General features: G+C 37.8%; 1 protein-coding gene across 1 annotated transcript; it reads right to left on the bottom strand.

Moving 5' to 3' along the window:
* Positions 1 to 316: 316 nt before the first annotated feature.
* LOC107856051 (beta-adaptin-like protein A) lies at positions 317 to 21,255 on the bottom strand. Its single transcript, XM_016701046.2, has 11 exons — positions 21,026 to 21,255; positions 20,113 to 20,629; positions 13,812 to 13,936; positions 9,789 to 9,987; positions 6,026 to 6,254; positions 5,663 to 5,829; positions 5,247 to 5,456; positions 3,828 to 3,938; positions 3,462 to 3,638; positions 2,847 to 3,290; positions 317 to 865 (listed from the first exon to the last, which is right to left on the bottom strand). The coding sequence occupies exons 1-11, from the start codon at positions 21,076 to 21,078 to the stop codon at positions 575 to 577; spliced, it is 2,523 nt and encodes an 840-aa protein (XP_016556532.1). The 5' UTR covers positions 21,079 to 21,255; the 3' UTR covers positions 317 to 574.
* Between the last annotated feature and the right edge of the window lie 863 nt (positions 21,256 to 22,118).

Below are 22,118 nucleotides of genomic sequence, written 5' to 3'. Positions count from 1 at the left end.
ACTCGTTTCCTCATTGAAATCTTGATAAGTTTCCTTCAAATTTTTAGTTAATTCTTTAATTTTTTTCAAAATTCCTAGAAACATCTTTGAAAGATCTTTCATTTCCTTATCGACGGCAGTAATACAACCACACGTCTTTTGTAAGGGTAATCAAAAATATTTAATAGCTTGTTGCTCAGAATTCTTAGCACCTTTATTTCTCATTTTGCTACCCAGTGCATGTAATACAACAAAATATGCCTAATAAATCAGACAAATTTGGTCTTGAAATACACTAGCTAGTTGATACAGAAAAAATACAGATAAACAGATAAAATTTGGAAAAGATCACTTGAAATTGGTCACAAAGGACCACCACCACGTGCCCGTGGGACTTTTCTATTCAATCACAAGGTACAAAAGTAAATATTTTGCCGTAGAATTACAAGGTACGAGCATGAAACACTTAATAGACTCATGTTGTACACCACATTGTGACTCTTATTGAACTTGCTACAAAATAAAATTACAAAAGGAATGAGAATCCACTAATACCTTCTAAGAAGAGTTACAACAAGAGGGTTCATCCGAGTGACTATAAAAATCCGAATTTGGACAAGGCTGACTGGAACAACTCTGAGAAGGCCTGAGATGTACTCTGATCATCAGCTTTGATCTTTAACTGTGCTTTACACGACGATGAATTAACTATACACTCTACGAGATAGGTAGCCGGTTCCTCTGCTTTTTGTGCATAGAAGAAGAACTTGAAGTTTGGGGCTTGACCACCGGAAGCTATGCAATGGATTGAATGGCCTTGCATGTGACGAATAAGTGTTTGAGGAGATGTCATTGCAGCCACTCCTTGTGGATTAATGGAAGTTTCCTGATAAAGGAAAAAGACAATCAAGATGAAAACAATTTAACGGACAATAAGGGATGTCTTAATAGTAAAGTTCTCGCATTCATATCAACGACAAAGAGTGTACAAGTATCCAAAGGTTACAAGGCTAGTCAGAGACTCACACTAATATGGTAACACTCTTTTTAATTGTTGTAGGCTTAAGTCATCGCCAGACACCTAAAGTTGTCCCAAAAATTCACTTAGGCCCCTCAACTGAGACCTGTACCTATCAGGCACCTCAAGTGGTAAAATTAGTAACTATCAAGCACAAAATGCTGATTTGGCAAGGAAAGTGTAACACACTCTCCTTGGGCGCGTGAATTGGAGAAAGAAATAATATTTCTCTTTTTTTTAAATAAAAAACTTAGACTTAAATTATTTTATTAATATAATTTTTTAATTTTTTTTTTTAAAAAAAACACACACACACACACCCCGTTGCATCGTCGTCTTCATCACCCCTCCCCACCCCGCATCATCTTCACCCCACACCCACAGTCATGCTCCCTAATTCTCATTCACAGTAAGAAAAATACACACTCACAGACGACGAGTGAAAGGAGAAAAAAACATGGTGTCACACACATAGTTCATAGATTCATACAGTAGCTCTGCACACACTCCATTTTCCGTATAGACACGCACACTGAGACAAAGAGAATCGAGAGAGTGAGGGTGAACGGAGAAACAAATTGAGCGAGGAGGCGAGGATAGCGACTTGAGAGAGGATCGAGAGACCCTTTTTCCGGCGAGTTCTCACCAGAGACGTTGCCACTAGATTTTCTCCATTTTTCATCACTGTCAAAGCTCGCCGGAGCTCCGGTGAGACGAAAACGATGAACCCAGCTCCATTCCGGCGACCCATCAACAAAAACCGACCCCCCCTTCCATCGAAAAACACCAATTATCTCCACCCATCCCAAAATCCGATGAAACCTTATCAAATGAAATAGAAGCAAAGAATTAAAAAAAAAAAAAAAACAGGAACAGATTTTGAAAAATGAAAACAGAGGAGAGTGAAGAAAGTAAAAATGGAGAGGAGTGAAGAAGAATTAATCTACTGGGGATGGGGGGTGGGAGGGTTAAGTTATTGTTTTTTTTTTTTATTTTAAAATAATTTTTTTTTTCTATTTTTGTTTTAAAATAATTTTTTGACCCACACAAGTGTCATTATTTAATTGGATTTTTAACTTATAATTTTTTTTAAAAATTCTTTTACCACGTGTTTTTTTTTATTGGTCATTTCTGCCACGTCAGGCGAGTGTATTACACACACTCCATGTCTGTTGCTGATTAGGCAAAAAAGGCCCGATAGGATCAAAATTCGGGTGGGTTAAGGACCTAATAGGTACAAGCCTTAATTGAGGGGTCTAAATGAATTTTCGAAACAAATTTAGGTGTCTGGCAATGACTTAAGCCATTGTTGTAATATGATAGCATTTTTCCCATAAAAATGAACACAAGATTTGGACATCATGCAATATCAGAGCCAAGAGATTAGGCAAGCCGATGACATTTCTTTGGCCAGCAATTACTGCTTTACAATTCCAAGTTCAAAGAAGTTTTGAAGCTCTCATTTACTAGTAATAACACATTCCTGACATGATTTGTTCTGAAAGAGGTAACAGAAAATTCCTGACATGATTAAAACATTATCTTCTTGTGAATAGGATATTTAGAGCGGACAAATATAAGGCAAAGTATCAGATAGTGCAAAGATTTTCTGGCAATAGCTATCCCCTTGGTAAAACCTTATATGCGAAGATTCAAATGTTTCTTCTTCTACCCTTATAAAAATTATTCAGTATATCCCAGTGTAATGGAAAGATGACAAGCCACAAGGAGAAGTACACTCTAATTAAGCTGAAGCAGTAAGCAGTTCAACAGAATCCGACAAAATGTTGTCTCTCCAGGCAAGGAGATATTTCCTAGGTCTGCCTCACGTACTAAAAGTAAAGTGTACCTGTGATATTGCTATTGGAAGTTGACGCCATTTCTGCTGGAAAGCATTTGGTTCCAGAGCAGCTTTCGTATTGAGCTTTAAAACAGGAGGTGATGGAGGAGGGGTAGCAGTAGCAGGCAAACCAAGACCAAGCAGATCATCAATTGCAAAAGTAGCTGATGGAACATTTGGAGTAGGTTTGTAATCCAAGGAAACAAGATCAGCTTGAGATGATGCAGCCAACGAACCATCATATCCAGGAGCATTGTATGCAGAATCATTGTGGCTAGAACCTTTGCTTTCTTCTTTATCGGAAGTACTCAAAAGTAAATCCTTGTCATTTGCCTCGATTCTTTGTGCCGGGACTACATTATCAGTCGATTCTGCCCCAACAGATAAATTTCCAATTTCCTCGGAGAAGGCAAATGGCCCTCTATGTTCCTTATCCGTGAACATGTACGAAGGCTGCAAAATGGTTATGCTTTAAAAATAGGTAAACTAGATTTCTAGGGACTTAGCAAGATAAAAATGAGATACATATTTCATCGTTCATTATGTGTAGTAACATTGAAATTTACACTACTAACTATAAACCTCAAATTATGCAATTGATATGAGGAAGAACATCTGGGATACCTTTTGATAAACAACAGAGAGGCTGTTAAACTCGTCGAAGATGCGATCTTTAATTTCACTACTTTGTGTATCAGCAAAGACAGAAACAGCTTGCTTTGGAGGATTCACCACACGCTCTGCTATGAAGACATTGTACTGTAGAAGTCTATAATATAATAATGCCCTGTCATGGACATCCTGCAAAAATTCCAGCACATCATTTAAAGGCACAAACACTTCATACTAATTATCTGTTAATCAACTATGCCTCAACCTCAATCAAGTCAGGTTCAGCTGAAAGAATCTGTTGGAACAATTCTATTCGGACCTCAACAATTTGTCTCTTATATAGATCATTTTCGAGAATAAAACAAATAGAAGGTATACCTGATGAAAATCATTAATACCAGCAGCCAAGGCAGCTCCCAAGGCTTTCTGAGTCTCTGGTGGTCTTCTGAAAAAACACTTAACTACTGCTGTAAGAAGATGCAAGCGAACCTGCAGAACACATCAAAGCCAAGTCTAATAAAACCCCATAGACATTTTATACCTCATAAATGAGAAGGATAGAAGAACTATAATTATACCGTCTATGCTAACATGCAAAACATTACGGATATGAACAATTACGCAAGTTGGAAAATCGACAGCACACATTGGAAAAACTGTGATTTGAAGAGAGGTAAATTTGCAGCGGGTCACACACAGTAGAGCGATGCATCTAAAAGGAAAAAAGTGTGTACAAGAGACTTGTCTTTGCTTTTTAAATTTCAGGATTACAATTGCAAAATTTAAATACAAGGTGTTCGAAGTCCCACTTGAAGAACGGATTCTTCAATTTTTCCTTTTCAAGGTTGTTGTCTTGTACAAGCATTAGCAATGGAGAAGGTAAGGTTCTGAGAAGGGAAAAGATAGGCATGAATCATTCTGTTAAATCCTTACACTTTATAAAAATAATTTGAAAACCACATTACAAATGCCTTTTAACACACCCGAACCTTCCTTCTGTTAGAGGAGCCCAAACAAGAAATTCACATTATTTTTTCATTCATTTTCATTGCCACACAAATGCTTTTCTTGTATCACTTGAAAAAGGGATCTGATGACCATGGATACTATGAATGATGAGGACGACTTCAAAATATAGAATCAAGAGATCCTAAACTGAAGCAATCAGGAAGGAGGCAACTGAACACGGGAACCACCTTTTGCAATTTTGACACATCACCTTTACACCAAGAGCCTGTTTGAATTGGCTTTTTTTATGTGCTTTTAAGCCAAAATAGCTTTTAAACACTTTTGTAGTGTTTGGGTAAAATAAAAGTGCTTAAGAAGTTGGTTTTCAGCCAAAATGATAAAAATAAGTCAAAAGCCAGAAGTTAGAAATCCTAATCCAAACAGGCTCTTAGTACGTCATTCACAGACTTGCCAACAAAACACAAGGTTACTGACGAAAGGCTTGAAGGGGAGCCTTGGAGTAACTGGTAAAGTTGTTGCCATGTGACCAGGAGGTTATGGGTTCAAGCCTTGGAAACAGCCTCGAGCAGAAATGCAAGGTAAGGCTGCATAGAATGCCCTTCCCTGGACCCTGCGCATAGCGGAAGCTTTAGTGCACCGGGCTTCCCTTTTAGAGCCTCTCAAATGAGACAACTAATCAGATTGTGGACACGCTTGCAATGCGATTGTGGACACGCTTGCAATGCGCAGTAGTTAGAAAGATCAACAGCAGGGCATAAAACAGTACAAAAATACTTGCATAGATAAGATAAGCCAAACACATAAAAAAGAAATATGCAGCTTGATTACCTCTGCAGAGTTCTCCTCTTCCCAATTCTCAATAAGACTCTCCAATACGTAAGGAGCATCTTGCATGTCTTGGGCATATTCCCCTAACATCCAAATAAGAGCTGCCTTGGCTTTGGGTTCCTGGACATTTTTGCTACTAATATTCCCTACAACTGCTATACAATCATGGCTCCATTGAGGATATTTCCTAAGGAGATCTTTCACAAGTACCTATATGAGAAAAGCTTAAATGGTCAGACGAAACAAGAATAGCAAGACATGAGGTCTCGCATGATTTCACATGTTTAATGCAATATTCCTCTAAAGCAATATCACAAAAACTCCAAAATAAGAGGGGGGGGTGTGTGTGTGTGTGTGTGTGTGTGTGTGTGTGTGTGTGTGTGTGTGAAAGAGAGAGAGAGAGAGTGACAACGTACCAGAGTTTCTGCAGTGACATGGTCCTTCTCCATTTCTAAAAACTGGAGAAGTCTATCTACAATTGCATTAACATCATATTGTTGTAATGCTATTTTGCCGACAGCCCTGATCGATTCTCTCGCCATGGGAATGTCAACATTTGCAGCATACTCACATAGCTCCGTCACTGAAGTCAATCCACAAAGAAATCAACATCAGACTGGCTAGTTAAAAATGCAAACTAATTGGTGATGGAGGCAATAACTAATGGCTGGTGCAACACCAATAATCCCTTTAACCATGATCTGACACCCGGAAATGAGGTATACACAAAGACCTTGAGGTTGAAAACTTCCATTTAGGTGACTGATACTGATACTCACCAATTTCATATGTATTGCTCTCATTTGCCACGGCAGTCAGCATCTCAAGCTTTAGCTTTTTGACATAAAATGGCTCATTGTATTGACAGTAGAAGTGCTTGTAGTCTGCTGAAAAGATATATGGTGCACGCATCACCAGCAAATGTAGATGGCTTAGCACAGCATAGGATTGCTCTGGACCTCCTGAGCTAACTAATGTAAGTAGAGGTGCTTTTATACGCTCATATACCTAAACAGAAGAATGAATAAACAAAAATTAAAACCCAGCCTTAGTTAAGCATTACAATGCCTCAACAACGAAAATTACAGATTTTGCACAAAACAAATTTTGAATAACAGCATTTTGCATTTTATGCAACTGTTACGTAAAAAAGTTGTCAGACCATCAATTACAGCATGATAATCAAGTTTAGGCTGGTTCACATAGCTAAGTGTGAGTAGTCATACATGACGTAATACAGTTTTACATGTGTCCTCCATCAGGTAAATATAGTTATGAACATAATAATGTGTTTCTCTTAACATGAAAATTGTAATGTGTGCCTATAGAAGGAATCAGATTGCAAACATTAGTATTTATGCATTTTCTCACTATCTCCTCCTTGGTTCTCTTTTTTTTTTTTTTTGATCAGATAACAATTTCATTAATCACAAGGCCAAACTCGGCCATATACGAGCAGTATACCAAAAAGTAAAGAACCTACGACACCACATGGTTCTCTATGAAAGACATCCAATCCTCTATACAACCTGGCACTACATGTGTGCACCAAAAATAAATAAGGGACTGGAGGCTACTCCTCAACTGCCCAAAAGTGATTTCTAACCCTTCAAAAGCCCTCCTATTTCTCTCTGTCCAAACGATCCACATCAAAGCAAATTCCTTCACAGATCTAGGCATCACCAAAGATATACCAAATCAGCTAAACATATCCCACCAGTCTGGATGTCAAGTTGCAATGTAATAGAAGATGATCAACTTCCTCACCCGTTTCCTTGCATAAGAAACACCAGCTAATGCAAATGAACTTTCTTTTTCCTTAGGTTTTCCGCTGCCAAAAAATCACCCGTCGAACAACTAACCATGAGAAAAAACGCACTTTCCTCGGCACCTGAGGAATCCAAATCGACTTTACGCGGAAACCTCCACGTCCCTCACCAAAAGCTTCTCATAAAAGGACTTGACAGAAGAAACCCCATTACTCCCCAACTTTTTTTTTTTTTTATGAAGGCTGATTTTGTGTATAAATCATCAAAACATAATGCTGGGGGCCAAAATTTACATCAATGATCCAACCGTCAAAAGAGCAAAAACATAAACTTCCTCTAGATCCTATCTCTTCTTACAAGGATCCTAAGATGTAAGTGATAGAAATTGGATCATCTATATACTCTGAGCTACACCAATAGCAAAAACTTATAATGCAATTCATTTTTAACTTCTGTATAGAGCTGCTGCTGTCTTCAAAGCACCTAGAATTCCTCTCCTTCCATACCGTCCACCATATTACTGCTGGGACAATTCTCCATCTGCTTTTGTTGGTGCTGCCTTCCCCCTCAGTATTCCAGCTTAATAATGCCTCTTCTGTTCTCCCTGGCATGGTCCATGTAATGCCTCTGAAGTTGGTAAATAGATTCCACAGCTGGGTCACCGCTTTACAATGAAGGAACAGATGGTTAATTGTCTCTGCATTCTTTCACAAAAAAAACATCTAGAGCACAAATGTATGACCCTCTTCTGTAGGTTTTCCAGAGTTAAAGCAGCTTCTTTCACAACCAGCCAAGTAAAAACAGCTACTTTGTGTGGAATTTTGATTTTCCAAATAAGCTTCCAGGGTAGAAAATTAATATGAGAACCCATCTGGTTCAAGTCCTTGTATGCAGAACTTACAGTGAAAATGCCCTTACTGTGGCATTTCCATCGTAAGGTGTCTTCCCCTTCCTGTAGCCCTTTGCACTGGTCTAGCGTGCCATAAAAACTGGCCAATCTTTCAATCTCCCAATCTTGCATCAATCTTCTATAGGTTAAATTCCAACCTTGATTAGACCATACTTCATGTAGCGTAGATTCTTGCTGCTGATTTAGTAAGAAAATGTCAGGGAACATTTGCTAGAGAGTATTCCCTAACCAGTTATCCATTTCAGAGTATCGAGTCTTGGTGAAACATTTAAAACCAATAAGAGCATGGGGACCCCATTTGTCTATAAACTATACACTAGTACCAAAGATTTTTTCCAAGGGTTTGCTTGATTGACAGCTAGGGGTCCAATACTGACAACTAAAAATTTGAGGAAGAAGAGGTATATCTATGAGCTAGTTCTAAATGTGTAAATACTCGAGAGAAGATGTGGATCACCTCATGTTGCACTACTAGATGTCTACAGAATTGTGGTGGGCTGTCTTGAAATGATTCAGAATACAATGGATGATGCCGAGCACAATAAAAGAGGACACTGTTTTAGAAGGTGAAGACCTACGGCATAGGATTTTGCCGCATAGCTCTAATGTGTGTTTCATGGGGCTGTAACTTTTCTAGAAAATCACGTTTTGGTATAGACGGTGTAATTTTTAGAATTCTGCTTGTATATGTGGTTTTGCTCAACATAATTAAAATAATTTTTGTTGTGTATGAAGAAAGAAGGATGAAGAGCATGATAGGTCAATACATATTGAGATATGCTTTTCTTACGTCCAGATAAAGCAAGCATATGACCTAAAACAAATATATCAAAAATGTCACGCATAGTATTGGGGTGGGGTGAGGTGGATGAAATGGAGGCTAGCATCTGGTGTTGTGTGTGACAAGAATGTACCACCTAAACTTGAAGGGGAGTTCTACCGAGTGGTGGTTAGAACGACTATGCTTTATGGGGCGGATTGTTGGCCGGTCAGGAACTCTCATGTCCAAAATATGCGACTGGCGGAGATGAGGATATTGAGGTGGATGTGTGGACATACCAGGAGAGATAAAATTAGAACAAAAATATTCAGGATAAGGTAGGAGTGGCTCCCGTGGAAGATTAGATGAGGGCACTCAGGCTGCAATGGTTCAGGCATACGAAGAGGAGAGGTGCAGATGCCACGGGTAGGAGGTATGAAGAGGTTGGTCGTAGTAGGCTTGAGAAGAGGCAGAGCTAGGCTAAGAAGTATTGCGGTGAGGTGATTAGGCAGGATATGGCGCAGCTCCAACTCGCTGACGTCGTGACCCTTGATAGGAGGATGTGGAATTCAAGGATTAGGGTAGAAGGTTCATCACAACTTAAACAGTGTTGCCATAAACATGTACTAAATTTCACATGCCCCCTCCTACACAAAGCAATTTGGACCAAAAAGAGAAATAAAATTTATAAGAAAAGAGCCGTCAGGAAACATGGTCAGAAGGGTAGTGGAAAACAAAGACAGCAAAGTTAGTTGACTTCATGGACAGTAGACACTTAAGCTGGATTATTATTTTGTTGTTGACAAGGGAACGGGCAGCCGCTATCCTTCGGGTGCGCACAGAGTAAACACTGGTCTAGCGTAATAACCCGCAAACCACATGAAAGAGGAAAACCACACTAAGTAAGCCTAGGGCAACAAGCTTGACTGAGAAAGCATACGGGGGGTTTCAAACCTGAGACCCCCATTTGGTAGATCACCTGCTCAACCAACTCAGCCACCCTTGCTACTGTAGCTGGATTATTAGTAAAACAGAGATGGTCGAGTAACCGTAGACAATACCATCTGCTAAGGAAACATTCAGATGAATACAAAAATGGGAACCTGTTGATGAATATCAGCCATGGAGAGTGTCAGTTGTAGAAATAACTTGATTGTTGCCAAGACAACAGCACCATTAGCATGTTGAAGCCTATCTTCAAGAAGATTCATCATGTCAAATATCTCATCACTGTCAGAAGGCACATACTTAGAAACCAGCTCAAGAACAGCACATTGAGCCCATTCGCTGAATTCCTTGAACCTGCACAATCATGTTTGAAAGATAAGGCAATCTCTCACAAGAAAGTCCAAACACCACAACGACGGAGAAGGGGGAGCAAGAGAGGTCTAGTTCTTTTTTCATGGGATTAGAAGAAAAAAAGATATTAAAGTCAAAACTGACACAGAAAGTTTATAATCCATGTAGTCCACATTAAAGAAAGAGCCTCCGATGCAAAAGATTTTAACATTTACGGCAAGATATTAAGCGGCAAGAAAAAATATTAACCTGGTAACAAAATATCAAAATATAGAGAGGAGAGTGGCAAATTTAACCATTCTTGCTAGTGTCAGTAAAGAGATATCTTCACCGAGCAGTTTGAGCTTATTTAGAACCTGCCTCTTCCCCAAGTACACTAGCTTTTAGAAAATAAAACTTTGTTTCTTTGGCAGAATACATTGTCCAATAATTTTTTTGATTACCAGAATACATAGTGCAATAACAAAAAGAAGATAAAACTAATTGTGGTCCATCTTCCAGTGAAAGGATCAAGACTTTAAAGAACATTGAAACATTACATTACCTTCAGAAAACAAGTATTACTGTTAAATGTCTTCTTCTAATTACAGCTGAAGGCAATTTTGATACATCATTGGTCAAAAGCAGAAAACAACTTACTAATAGTTTTTCACTCCTAAAAACTTTTTCTCTAGAAACCACCCTCACCACCCCTTACCCCGGGCCAAACCTAAGCATCATAGTTGACAACCTGAAATAGACATTGGTATCCAATTGTCCGTGATTTTCAAATTATCATTAATTGTATATCAAGTATCAACAGCATGAAAAACATAGAAGGTGGCTGGGCAATCTAAAAAGTGGGTTTGACAAACAGCTCACAACTACATTTTGCCTTGTATACGAATTTGGTAAATGCAGAGAGCGGTTATAAGTCAAAATTAGTCAAAAATCATGAGTTGGTAAAAAAATTATTATTTTATTCTTGATAATTATTTTTGTAATCCTGAAATATCCTTGTAAAACAAAAATTCATAACTCACTCTCCAGTCTATCTCCCTTTATTCGTCCTTTTGCATGCAAAGATACATTTAAAAACAAATTACATAAATAGCTTTATAAGTATCTGTCATTCTAACATAAAAGTGTTTATAACCACTTCTTTATCAAACTCAACAATTGTTTATTACTTGCCCTTCCCAATTTATGTGAGACACTCTATCCTTTTTATTCAGTTCCGAAAAGAATGACATTTTCCATATCAAACAATTTAACTTCAAACTTCCCATTACCCTTGATGAAATGAATTATAGCCACAGAAATTTCTATGACTTATTTTAGACCACTAGTTTCAAAAGACTTCCTTTTTCGCTTAAACTCCGTGCCCAAGCAAACACCTTCACATAAATTCGGATGGAGGGAGTATCGGTTCAGTACTTCTATAGTTCTATTCATAAATGTAACTACTTATTTGTAAAATCAGTTTCAACACTTGAAGGTATTTTACAACAAGTGATTTTATCAGCTACTTAGTTGAAAGTATTTAACAACAAGTGATTTTATCAGCTATTTTTAATTAGCTAAGCTAAATAGACTCTTACTTAAAAAGAGAAAACAACACAAGTCACATGTCAAAGACAAATAAGGAGAGAGAAAGAATACGAAAAGGCAAGATGAATAAGCTACTGCAACATTGCATGCATGACAAGCTGATTAACATCATCAACATGAGGCATGGTACAGCTTTACATCTTGTTCACTTGTTCATCTTCTAATTGTTAGCTTCATAAACGAGTTCATCTTTTACTTTTGGAAATTTTCTCCTAATGAGAAAAAAAAATAGGAGAAATACAAGACACAAAGGAAGAGGAGATGTTTAAAACAAAAAAAAAATAGAAGATATAAGACAAGAAAGCACTAGACAAGTAAGTGTAACCATTCCTTTATAGATCAATTTAATATACAACTATACTTGATAAAAGAATTAGGTTAATGTTCACCTATAAACAAGAAGTCAAACCATTCCCTTTGGAGATTGGTTTAACACCAGAAATGAGAAAACAATCCACCTAAATACGCTAAGCTAAGTTGCGGGGACTCTTCATTTTTGATGCCGCACCCATGTCGTATTCTTCAAAAATACACTAATTTTGGCAAATACGACACGCACCCATTGACATTTTTGACGAGTCTGAGCAACATAGCTGTTAAGTATCCCTAGCTGGTCAAGAGAATGGCTTTTGTTGTTTCATTATATGGTCTTGGGCAATCCTTACTTTATAAGCTACTAGCTATTGAGGCTGAGTTAGACCTACAACCCATTTTTCTTATATGGTGTCAGAGCGAGGCATATATCAATGCTTGGTTTATCCAACACTGGGAGCCCAGATTATGTTGTTCACCCTCTAAAGGTCCAGGCCGGCATGTAGAGAGGAAGAGGTTTGTTATGTGGCCTATATAGATCGGAAATGAGTTGTTGTCTCCTTGTATATCTTTAGGAAATTCTCACCTCATGATTGCCTTTGGGGTTAAGTTAAGCCAAAAGAACTTTTTATTTACATGAGTACTACAAACAAATATGTCCAAGTTGTCGTTGTCCCCTATCATTGGATTCTTATATTATATTATTCACACTCTAATTGTTCAAGCCTGGACATGCGAGGAGGTATTAATAGATCCTGTATTAGTTGAGAAAATAGATTGTTATCTTCGTATATGATTTTGGGCAATCATCGGCTCATGAACTAGCATAATTAAGCTGTATATGTCCCAAATCAAAGCTAGTTGCATGATTTTGTTTCTGAACATTATAGTATCATGCTCCATCTGAATACATCAGAAAACTGCAACTCTACCAGCATAGTTATTTCATGACGAGCACCTTTCAACAACAATTAATATGTCTCAATCACAAGTAAATTGGAGTCTGTTATATTAATCTTCATTAACCATGTAACTCCGTTTGAACTTCATTTCCAGACAATATAATACAAGTTAAAAATAAATTAAAAAGTACCAGAAGTTCCCAATATTTTTCTACAGGCCTATAAATCTGTAGAAGACTACTAGATAGAATATGAACTAAAGTAAACATACTAACATGAGTACGTGACTACATATTGCTAAGCATTGCATGTATAGATCTTTTTCTTCAGTTGCACCTACTTTTTGACTAAATTTGCATGAATTCCAAGAGCTCATAAATAATCAAATGTAAAGGAATTCACAAAAACGTTCAGTAAGAACATCCTTCTCCTATGACAGACAATTATCCTATAACATATTCCCTCCAGGAAAGACGATGCATAAACAAGTGCATGTAACTGTACTTTTTCACAATCAACAAGATTCTAGATTTGTGTTTTATATCCAAAAAATTCTACATTATCATAGAGTGCCTGAAGATGACAATAGATTTCTTGTTACTGGTCTTTCTAACCTGAGCAGAAGAAACTATTAAAGATCTCTGCATTTTTACTAAACTAAAAGCATGTTTGTCTTTAGGAATGCAGATTTACCAGCAACACTTCTGTTCTATAGCTTTCAAACAAGTGAAGCTACTTGAAATCCTCAAAGTCACACAAATGCAAGACCTTCCTAATGAAGAAAACCAATAAGTTAATGTAAGAAAGAACAAAAAAACAGCATCACACCAAGACAGACATAAAGCACATTTCAACGTAATTCAGATTTGACTGCAGAAAATACAACCACATACTGGTTTCTTTTTTCTGTTTGATGAGTACACAGAGTTGATTTATTCCATAAAGTACAGAGACCTGATTGCAAAAAAGTAAAAAAGCAGATAGGATATTTTATTCAATCAAATAATTATGACAGCAATTTACCTATTTAAAAGGTAATAAATAAGTGGCTTGCTTAGCAGGGTTTCTCTTTCTGTTGCTGCTTCCTCAGATTTGGTTGCTTCCAAACCCCAGATTTCCTGTAGAGCGCACAAACAGTTGGCTACAACCTGAAGAAAGAAGATAGATGATATGAGTAAACGGTAAGTCTAAAGATAATGAAAGGACTGCCTTTTTGCACATGAAATTAGAGTTGCTTAATGGTTTCTCGTGTTAAGTAAAGAGCTTTGAGATTTGTTGAAAAGCATTCCATGTTGACGCATGTATATGGAAATAAACCATGATTGGAGAATCTTAAGCATATTGGGAACTGGATCAATACTTCTTTTTTTTTCTTTTTTGACTTGCACCGGGTGTCTGAGTACTCTTCGAGTCCAACTAATCGCGGGGGTGCACAGGCCCTCGGCAAGGAGTTTCCAGCAAGTGCACCACGGTTAATTCAGGGTTTCACCCAGTCCGATGGCCCTCAGAAATTGTTTGCACCCAGTGGAAATCGAACTTGAGACCTTGACCTCAAGGCTCAAGCCAATTACCACCAGGCCAACCCCTGAGGGTTCTGGATCAATACTTAATAATTGTGTGAAGCAAATGATGAAGACATGGGAAAGAAATGTCAATCTTTCGTGGAGTAGAGGCATTCAATATATACACAATACAAACTTAAGTGACATCTGAAGACTATTCTTGAACGTAGCACGTATCTGGGATGGTAAAAACAAGAACTTCAACACCATCTAACATAAAAAGGGCAAGCTGGTGCACTAAAGCTACTGCTATGCACGGTGTCCGGGGAAGGGCCCCACCACAAGGGTGTATTGTACTCAGCCTTACCTTGCATTTTGCAAGAGGTTGTTTCCAAGGCTTGAACCCAAGACCTCCTGGTCACATGGCAGCAACACCATCTAACATCAACAAACAAAAATAACCACACAGGAACTTCCATCAACCTGAATTTAGAGGCAACACACCTAAGGAAGAATACAGAAGTGCTAAGTTGCTCGTACTCTCCAAAAATGTTGCCGCACCCGTGTCAGATCCTTCAAAAATACACTATTTTTGGAAGATCCGACACGCACCAATAGACATATTTGAAGAGTCCGAGCAACTTAGCAGAAGTGTACTCAAATTTTTGCAAAACATGTTCCGGCAGAAATCCATAAACCAGCAGAAGATTTTCTCTTCTCTCAAAAGAAAAGGAGGGGCACGACTGCCCCAGTTCGAAAGTGTGAGAGGCTAGCTTTGGATGGCTTAAGAAGGAGTAGAGGTAGGCCAAAGAAATACCGGAGGGAAATGATTAGGCATGACATGGAGTTGCTTCAGCTTACTGAGGACATGACCTTAGACAGAAAGGTGTGGAGGTCACGGATTAGGGTAGAAGGCTAGAGTGGATATGTGGGTTGTGGCTAGGTGTTAGGAGAGTTTGGGTGTGGTGGGTTGTGGCTAGGTGTTAGGAGAGTTTGGGTGTGGTGGGTGTCTTAGGTCTGTGAGTGTATGTTACTACTACAGAGGTATTCGTTTTTCTTTTCATATTTCGTATTGTTCGTATTTCTCTTATTTCCTATTTCCCTGATATAAATTGTTATTATTTCTTATCTCTTATTTTTGTTATGCTATCCATCCTGTTTCATGTTTCATAACAACCTTGGTATACTATTCTCTATCTTGAGCCAGGGGTCTATCAGAAACAGTCTCTCTACTTCCTCTAAGGTAGCGGTATGGACTGCGTACATTTTACCCTCCCCAGACCCCACTTTGTGGGAATACACTGGGTCTGTTGTTGTTGTTGTTGTTGTCAAAAGTAAACTAGCTTCCAAAAATTGCCAACATTAAAGAAACTTGTGAAAATATAGAAGAACCTTCTTGATTAACAATGTACGAGATACGCTTCTCAGATAGGAGTCTTAAACAATGTATAATATGATAGCAAAATAATTCTTATGCTAATTAGGTTATGCAAATAATTTTTTAACTAAAATAGAATTTAATTTCCTAAGGAATATTTTTTGAGGGGATAAGGTAAATATTCTATTAATAATGGTGAAATCCCACATACACATCGTATGTTAAAAGTAGAGAACCTACACCAAAATATAGTTCTCTATGAAAGAACAACACCCAATCATCAATACACAAAGGCACCTCCTGGATGCACTAAAAATAAGAAACCAGAGACTATATTGCAACTTAACAAAATCACTATCAACAACAACATACCCAGTGAAGGCGCTACCAATGTGGGGAGATTCCTCCCGTGAATCTAATGAAGCTGAAAAGGAAGAAGATATGTCTGTGTTTTTTGTGGAGGAGTGTAAAGTTACCTATGATTTATTGTTTGATCTCATGAAAAACACTATAGATGAAGAGGAATATGAGGTAACTCTTTCTTACAATAAGGAAAATTTAGATAATTACTCTTCTAGAAAGAGAAAGAAACTAGCAAATATGTTGATTGATTTTGTGTATGAACTGACTATTGATAAAAATACTCTAAAGAGAAAGTAAAAAATTAGGAGCTTGTATTAATTGTTTTAAATTTCTAGATATCTGAAATAAGGGAACAATGTACTAAGTTGAAATTAGGAAATTTGAGTTTAATGAATAAACTTAAGAAAGTGGATGATTCTGATAGTAAAGGGAATAAAGAAGCCTCAAGTCTCCAAATTAAGATAGAGGAAAAGTTGAGGGATTCTCAAAATCATCTTATGACTACACTTTATAAGAATGAGGAATTAGAAAGGGACTTTGTCCGTCTAAGGGATGAACTTAGTAAATCACTAAAATGGACCACATCCTCTCAAAACCTTTCTAATTTAACAAGTCAGATTGTCAATAATGCTAAAGTGCTTGGATATCAGTACAAAACCCAATACCTTGGGTCTCATGGGAATCCTACTCATAGTATTAGAAATGGTATGTACACCTCTATGTAGTCATTGAGGAAAAGATGGACACTTGAAGGAAAACTTTTACCATTAGGTTAGAGATAAAATGAGAAGTACTTAATACATCTAGTAGGAGAGCTATTATCCTAAGGATTTCATGTCCTTGAAAAATTTGATGAAGAGGAACACTCTACCTAGATGGGCCAAGAAAGATTTGATCCCACCTTTGTCTTCCTATTGCGAACTCAAACTCAAGTGGGTTCTTAAATGTAAGAAATGACTATGTTTGCAGGTTGGAGTAGGGGAATGTAATAAGAAGTGGTTCATGGATAGTGGATGTTAAAAGCATATGACAGTGAGGACTGACTGCTTTTTTTCTCTTAAGAAACTTTATGGTGGAGATATCACTTTTGGAAATGGTAAAAAAGGCTATATTCATGGTGTGGGAAAGATTGGAAGATCTCCCAATCAAGTAATATAAGATTTTTACTATGTTAATGGCATAAAGTACAGTCTTTAATTATTTCTAAAATCTGTGACCAAGGTAACGAGGTCAAATTCTCAGCTGATTGATGTTCTGTGTAAAGATTGAAATCTAGGAGAGTTATTCTCAAGGACAAGAGGGTCAAAAATAGGTATGTGGCTGATTTAGAGTCTGTGGCTGAAGGGGAATTAACTTGCTGAAATGTTCAAAGTGAAGATGCTGATTTATGGCATACAATGTTGGGAATTGTAAGTTCCACTTTGCTAAACAAGTTGAATTCAAAGGACTTGGTCTATGGAATGCAAACGCTGAAATTTCTAGACAACAAGGTTTGTAATGCCTGTGTTAAGGGCAAACAAACCAAGTCTTCCCTTAAGCGGAAGAAGCAGGTGAGTACTTCTAGACCACTTAAGATGCTTCAGATAGATCCGCGTGGACCTGTTAAAGTCCAAGCAAGGTCTGAGGAAGGTAGAGTGTACGCAGACCTTAACCCTATCTTGTGGAGATAGAGAAGTTGTTTCCAGCTCAAGAAAAGCATTTTAAATCAATTTGAAAGAAGAAATACGAAAATGAAGGAGACATGACAACCAATAAGGAAAACAATTCATCCATTTAGAAAAGAGAACTACACAACACAAACGACGAAAAATAAACAAAATAAGAAATGTAAACCAAGGCACCAGAAACATATGTGGTAACCGAAAATGAAGGACAGGAAACTACGAGAATAGTATTAATACTACTGGTAAGAAAGTAGAAACGATAGGACAGATACGGTATTCCAAACAACCACCAAGCCTATCTGACAAAAAATCAACACGCCCAACTACCTACTAACCCTCCACCCTAATCCATTCATGTCCTTGGTAAGCTGAAGACGTGTCGTGTTTTGTCTAATCACCTCCTCTCAAGGCCTACCTCTACCTCTCTCAACTCACCATCGTCAACCTCTTAGACCTCTTCCCTGGGGCATATATTCATCTCTTCTTCACATGTCCAAACCCTAAGTTGCGCAGACTCTTCACTTTTGATGCCGCACCCGTGTAGGATTCTCCAAAAATACACTACTTTTGGATAATCCGACACGCACCCACTGGCATTTTTGAAGAGTCCGAGCAACATAGTCCAAACCCTCACAATCTCACTTCTCTCATCTTGTCCACCATGGGACCATTCCGACCTTATTCTGAATACGTTCATTCCTAATTTTACCTCTCCTAATATGCCCCCATATCCATCTCAGCATCCTTAGTTTCGCAGCTTTCATATTTTGAACATACGAGTTCTTAACTGGCCAACACTCCACACCATACAACATACTCGATCGAACTACCATTTGGTAGAACTTACCTTTAAGTTTCGGCGGCACCTTCTTATCACACAAGACGCCAGAGGCGAGCCTCCACTTCATTCACTTCGCACCAATACAATGTGTGACGTCATCGTCAATTTCCTTATTACCTTGGGTTAAGGACCCGAGATACTTGAAACATCCTCTCTTATAGATGACCCTCAAGTGTTCTACATAGCTACAACAAATACACCACATAACTTCTCTCTAGAGGCTGAGAGAACTGGTCGTAAGTCTTAAAGATACCATCTCTTGGCCAGTACTAGAGCTGGGAAGGTGTCGGAAGCTGAAATCAGGAAATGAGTCTTGTTTCTCTGTTTCAGATGAGCATATACAAAGAAGAATGGTCTTTTTGAAATCTTGTTTGGTTGGATCATTCTCAAATGGGTGGGCTCTCAGGGGCGGTTGGAAATTGGGCTGTAGAGGTATGGGGTGTAGAAGGTGGCATGAAAATTTCTCAGGTGGGGGAACGAGGAGCAAGCTTCTTTAGTTCTTCTAGGAGGAAGGAGATGGCTAGGAGGGAACTATGTGAGACTGGAATATTGGGCAGAAGGGGTTGGGTGTGCTAATCCACTATCATCTAGTAACTCTACAATCATAAACTTGGTGGGGTTACCGGCACACTTGTGGTGCTATGACCTCTTTAAGAAAGTTGAAGATCTATGTGCAGGCTTTATGGATGTTGTTTGTAGCATGCATGATCTGACAAGAGTGAGGGTTTTAGTGAATAAAGGTGGCAAAGTTCCAGTTTCAGTGGTAGTTGATGATGGAGCTTTGGAGATTCGAATCTGGATGTTTCCCAAGTTCAGACATGAAGTGAGGGTGAGGGAGAGAAAAGAAGAGAATGAAGGGGCGGGAGAGTAACGTGAAGGTGCAGGGTTTGCAGTTTGAGGAGGAAAAGTTTGACTCCCGGAGTTCTTTACCGAAAAAGATTGGGTTTAAGAATGTAACAGCTAGAAGGAGATCAAAGCGTAGGGTTTTCAAACTTAAGGCGAAAAGACATTTTTACCCTTGGTTAAATGAAAATGTTTGGAGGTAAAATTTGAAACAATTCACTAAGGAGGCTTTTCGGGAGGAATTGAGAGTTGGGATGGGGAGATGGGATATCCCTTTGGTGGTGCGGGGGAAGGGGGTTAATACCATTAAATTTCCGAAAGAGAAGTTTGGGTCTAATGAGGTGTCTAGGCCATGAAGAAGTTCCCAAGAGATGATCATGAAGAAGACTAGGCCATGACACCTAGTAAGGCACAAGAGATGGTCTACATCTCCCACATATATGCACATTGGGGACCAACTAATAGGTGATTAGCTGACTCTCCTCTTCCTCAAATTCTTTGTTCTCAAGATCCATCTATGATGAAATGCTACCAAATGGCCTAGAGAGAGAAGGAAAAACTATAACCACAAAAGAGGGAAATCTATGATTACATCAAAATAGTGTGAACAACTACTTTGTTGTCATTGAAAGTCATGTAGCAACCAAATAGTAGGTGATAATTGCTTTGAAAAACTCAAGCACAAGAAATATATAAAAAGCAGAAAGATGTCATGTAGATTACAATGCCAAACCTGAGCATCTCGATCATTCAGCATCAAGTGCTTAAGCGTGGCAGGAAAATCTGCATCCATGCAGGTTGATGCTGAGATATGATACAACTTCAGAACACCAATGGATGCAACTGTCCTAACATAACCATTTGAATCCTTCAACCCTGAACCCAAGGGGCCGACCAAGTACTCGACCAAATTTGTCACCCGCAGAGAACACAAGCTCCGTAGAGCCAAACCCCGAATCATGGGATCCTCATCTTTGCAGTCCCTCTGAAGAAAATTAATGGTCAAAAGTGCGAGATCTGGGTTGTGTTTAGCATAGTTACCAACATAAAGGTAGCACATTTTTTTCAGCACAATGTCTGAGGTTGCTGAGCACATAACCATTTCGCTGAAAACTGAAGAAACATCAATCCCAATTGTCATACACGAAATCACCTTCTTAAACAACTCCCTCTTTGCATCATCAGTACCCGGAGCTCGACTACCTGCCAGCTGTCTAAGCTGCATCTTCAAATCTGAAACTTCCCCTTTTCTGCCCCAATCAAAATTAACATCAGCACAATTATATACGTTTCATATTGTACATAAAATTCCAATCTTTCCCATTCCAGAATCCCTAATCTTTCTTCACCAGAATCCATTACAAGCAAACAAAGCTCATTATCAACAAGAAAATTACCTTATGCAATTATAATAAAATAGGAAATATGATACAATCATTACAATTTAAATTGGAAACTTTTTAGATCAATGTAAGTAATGCCCACATCATGATCAAAATCAGAAAAGCCAATTTTAATCGATTCTTGAGTAGTTCAGTAGTATTTTCAACTTGGTTATTTCGAGAATTCAACTAAAGACAGTCAATTTCATGGCTTTTTCCAAAAGGGTACCTGAAAAAGAATATAAAGGAAGGAAGAATAGTTACCCGGAAGGTTGAGAAGGTGAAGGTGATCGATGAGTTTGAGCTGGAGGAGCCATTGACTGGATCTTGATTCGCTGGATCTCAGTTTTGGTTATGGAATTCCAAAGCGTAAAGGATCAAAGGGAGTTTAGAGAGTTTGCTGGTGTTTCTGAGGCTCTCTCTGTATGCTGCTGTGACATGGATGTGGAAGTACCAATATTTACTTCACTAGTCCTTGATAAAATTGTTGAATTAACACATTGCATCTCAAATCACGGGTCAATGTGTCGAGTTGGGCGTGCGAGTCGGGATCCGAGTCGAGGCATTATCTAATAGTAATACAAGAAAATTGGACCCAAATATAGAAAGCTTTAAATATTTGATCTCAAATGATATTGTATTTGAAGAATAGCCTTTCTTATTTTTTAACATACTAAAAATATCATTTTGCCCCTCCATACCTCAAATATATTTTTAACCTTTTCATACTCATTTATTTCTTAAATTTTATTTTTTATTATTTTTCCTTTACTTTTATTATTCTACTTTTTTTCACTCTTTTTTTAAAAAAATTATTATTGTAATTTTTATTATTTTCAATTTTTATTTTTTCCTTTAACTTTATTTTCATGTTTTAATTTATTTGTCTATTTTTTCTTCTCTTTTTTTTTTTTCAACTATTATCTATTTCTTCATTTTTTCCCTTTTTAAATCTATTTATCTTTAATCTTTATTTAGAGTTTTTTTAATTTCTCTTTTTTTTCCCAGAATTTTCGTCAATTAATTCTCGTTCATCTTTTTTCCTCATTTCTCAAAACCCTTTCTCTTGCTCCTCTTCCCCTTCATCCAATTTCTCTCAAAATTTCAAACTCACTTAACAGAAAAAGTGGATGTTGCTTCTCATGAAGAAATAGCACACCTCTCAGTAGATGTTGCTTCCAACTCTTCGGGACTTTTGCCTTCAAATTTAATTGACATCATTGTTGAGGTAAGTTGCTACTAAATTCAGTTTGTCATTTACATGTATTTTATCTTTTTTTTTATTTTTAAATTGGGTATTTAAATATTTTTTTTGTTGTTTACGTTTAAGGTTTTAACTCATAATACAAAGTTATTG

Source organism: Capsicum annuum, chromosome 8, assembly GCF_002878395.1.
Source record: "Capsicum annuum cultivar UCD-10X-F1 chromosome 8, UCD10Xv1.1, whole genome shotgun sequence".
NCBI classification, from domain to species: Eukaryota; Viridiplantae; Streptophyta; class Magnoliopsida; order Solanales; family Solanaceae; genus Capsicum; species Capsicum annuum.
Note: the sequence above shows the minus strand (reverse complement) of the source record. Positions and strands in the feature narration are given on the sequence as shown.

Excerpts from the sequence above, each read along its gene's own strand:
- LOC107856051 (XM_016701046.2), bottom strand. The coding sequence starts at position 21,078 with ATGGCTCCTCCAGCTCAAACTCATCGATCACCTTCACCTTCTCAACCT. Across the intron at positions 13,937-20,112 it reads TGAATGATCGAGATGCTCAG|GTTGTAGCCAACTGTTTGTG; the intron begins GTTTGGCATTGT and ends TTCTTTCTTCAG. Across the intron at positions 3,291-3,461 it reads TCTCTGTTGTTTATCAAAAG|CCTTCGTACATGTTCACGGA; the intron begins GTATCCCAGATG and ends ACCATTTTGCAG.